A 1,193-nucleotide genomic window follows, 5' to 3' on the forward strand; every position below is an offset into this window, starting at 1 on the left:
AAAAAAAAAAAATCTGTTAACAAATTTTTTTTTCAGTGGCCCTAATCCTCTTCCGTAGGAAGCTGAAGAGTGACAAACTACTAATTCTGAATGGAGGAAACCCATCGATCTCTGCCACTTTCATAACATCACCTGAACAATGAAACATGAAAGATTTCTCTTAAAAAAAAAAGAGTACGATGTTCCTCCATCACAACAGAAAGTGGAAGGTAGAATGATCCAAGGTCATTTTTTGTTTCTTTTAAACTCCTCTGAAACAAACAACACGTATCCAGATGGAGATAAAACATGTAAAGCTGACCAGTTTTCAGCTACTCTGATCAAAAATGGCGACACAATACGCCATCTCCCATTGGGTAGTTATAAAACCACTCATTTGAAGCTGTGAGAATATTTTCATTTTTGTTGGGATGTTATTAGACTTGCAGAATATGTATTTATAAAAGCATGACTTGCTGTTTGCTAATTAAAAGCCACATTTATCACACAAAGCACTGCAATTGATAATCTGTTCATGCAGCAAGATAATTGATTTTGATTATAGATTTTTAAATCTAGAAATAATCAAAGGGAGCACTTAAAATTAGAAATGATGGCTTAAAAAATAGATACATGTTGTTGTTTTTTTTTAATCTTGTAAGAGCCAAATCATTTGTTGTGTGTCCTTTTAAACATAAATAATCTAATTCCATTGGCTAATGTTTTATTTACCTCTTCAATGAAGGGAATAAAACTTATTTCAATAAAAAATGGGCTCAGTTATATTTCTATTGTTGGAGTGTGATCTTATAGAGGATATAAGCTTTTAAAGAATGAACCTGGAGCAATATGTAGCTCTAACTAGATCAGTTTGTCTGGATTTTTTGGCTAATTTTGAAATGCTTTTTATTTTCTCCTCCCCCCTCATCCCCCTCCCTCTCCTGCTCTGCATCTAGGAGGGGCAGCCACCTCGCAGCCCGTCCAGAAGTCCAAGCCGCCCTCGCAGAACAGCAGCGCGGCCCACAGCATAGGCAGCACGCAAAGCACGCCGTGCTCCAGCAGCAGCACGGCGTAGCTCAGGACGGCGCCAACAGGAGGCCCGCAGACCTGCCGCTGCTGCTGCAACCTCACAGTAACCCTCTCATTGTTCCCCTAAAGTGATGCAGCAAACAAAGACGGCATTAGTTCACCACAAACGTGCTGGGATGATTCTG

General features: G+C 39.4%; 1 protein-coding gene across 1 annotated transcript in view; it reads left to right on the top strand.

Annotated features, from left to right (window-relative positions):
* The window catches only part of LOC107082410 (transforming growth factor beta receptor type 3-like), an 18,494-nt gene extending 17,307 nt beyond the window's left edge, over window positions 1–1,187 (top strand). Inside the window, exon 5 of the mRNA XM_015371091.1 lies at window positions 936–1,187. Within this exon, the coding sequence (XP_015226577.1) occupies window positions 936–1,054 (119 nt within the window). The 3' untranslated portion in view covers window positions 1,055–1,187. The remainder of the gene's footprint in view (window positions 1–935) is intronic.
* Window positions 1,188–1,193: the final 6 nt, after the last annotated feature.

Source organism: Cyprinodon variegatus, unplaced genomic scaffold, assembly GCF_000732505.1.
Source record: "Cyprinodon variegatus isolate N-32 unplaced genomic scaffold, C_variegatus-1.0 Scaffold53, whole genome shotgun sequence".
Taxonomy (NCBI): Eukaryota; Metazoa; Chordata; class Actinopteri; order Cyprinodontiformes; family Cyprinodontidae; genus Cyprinodon; species Cyprinodon variegatus.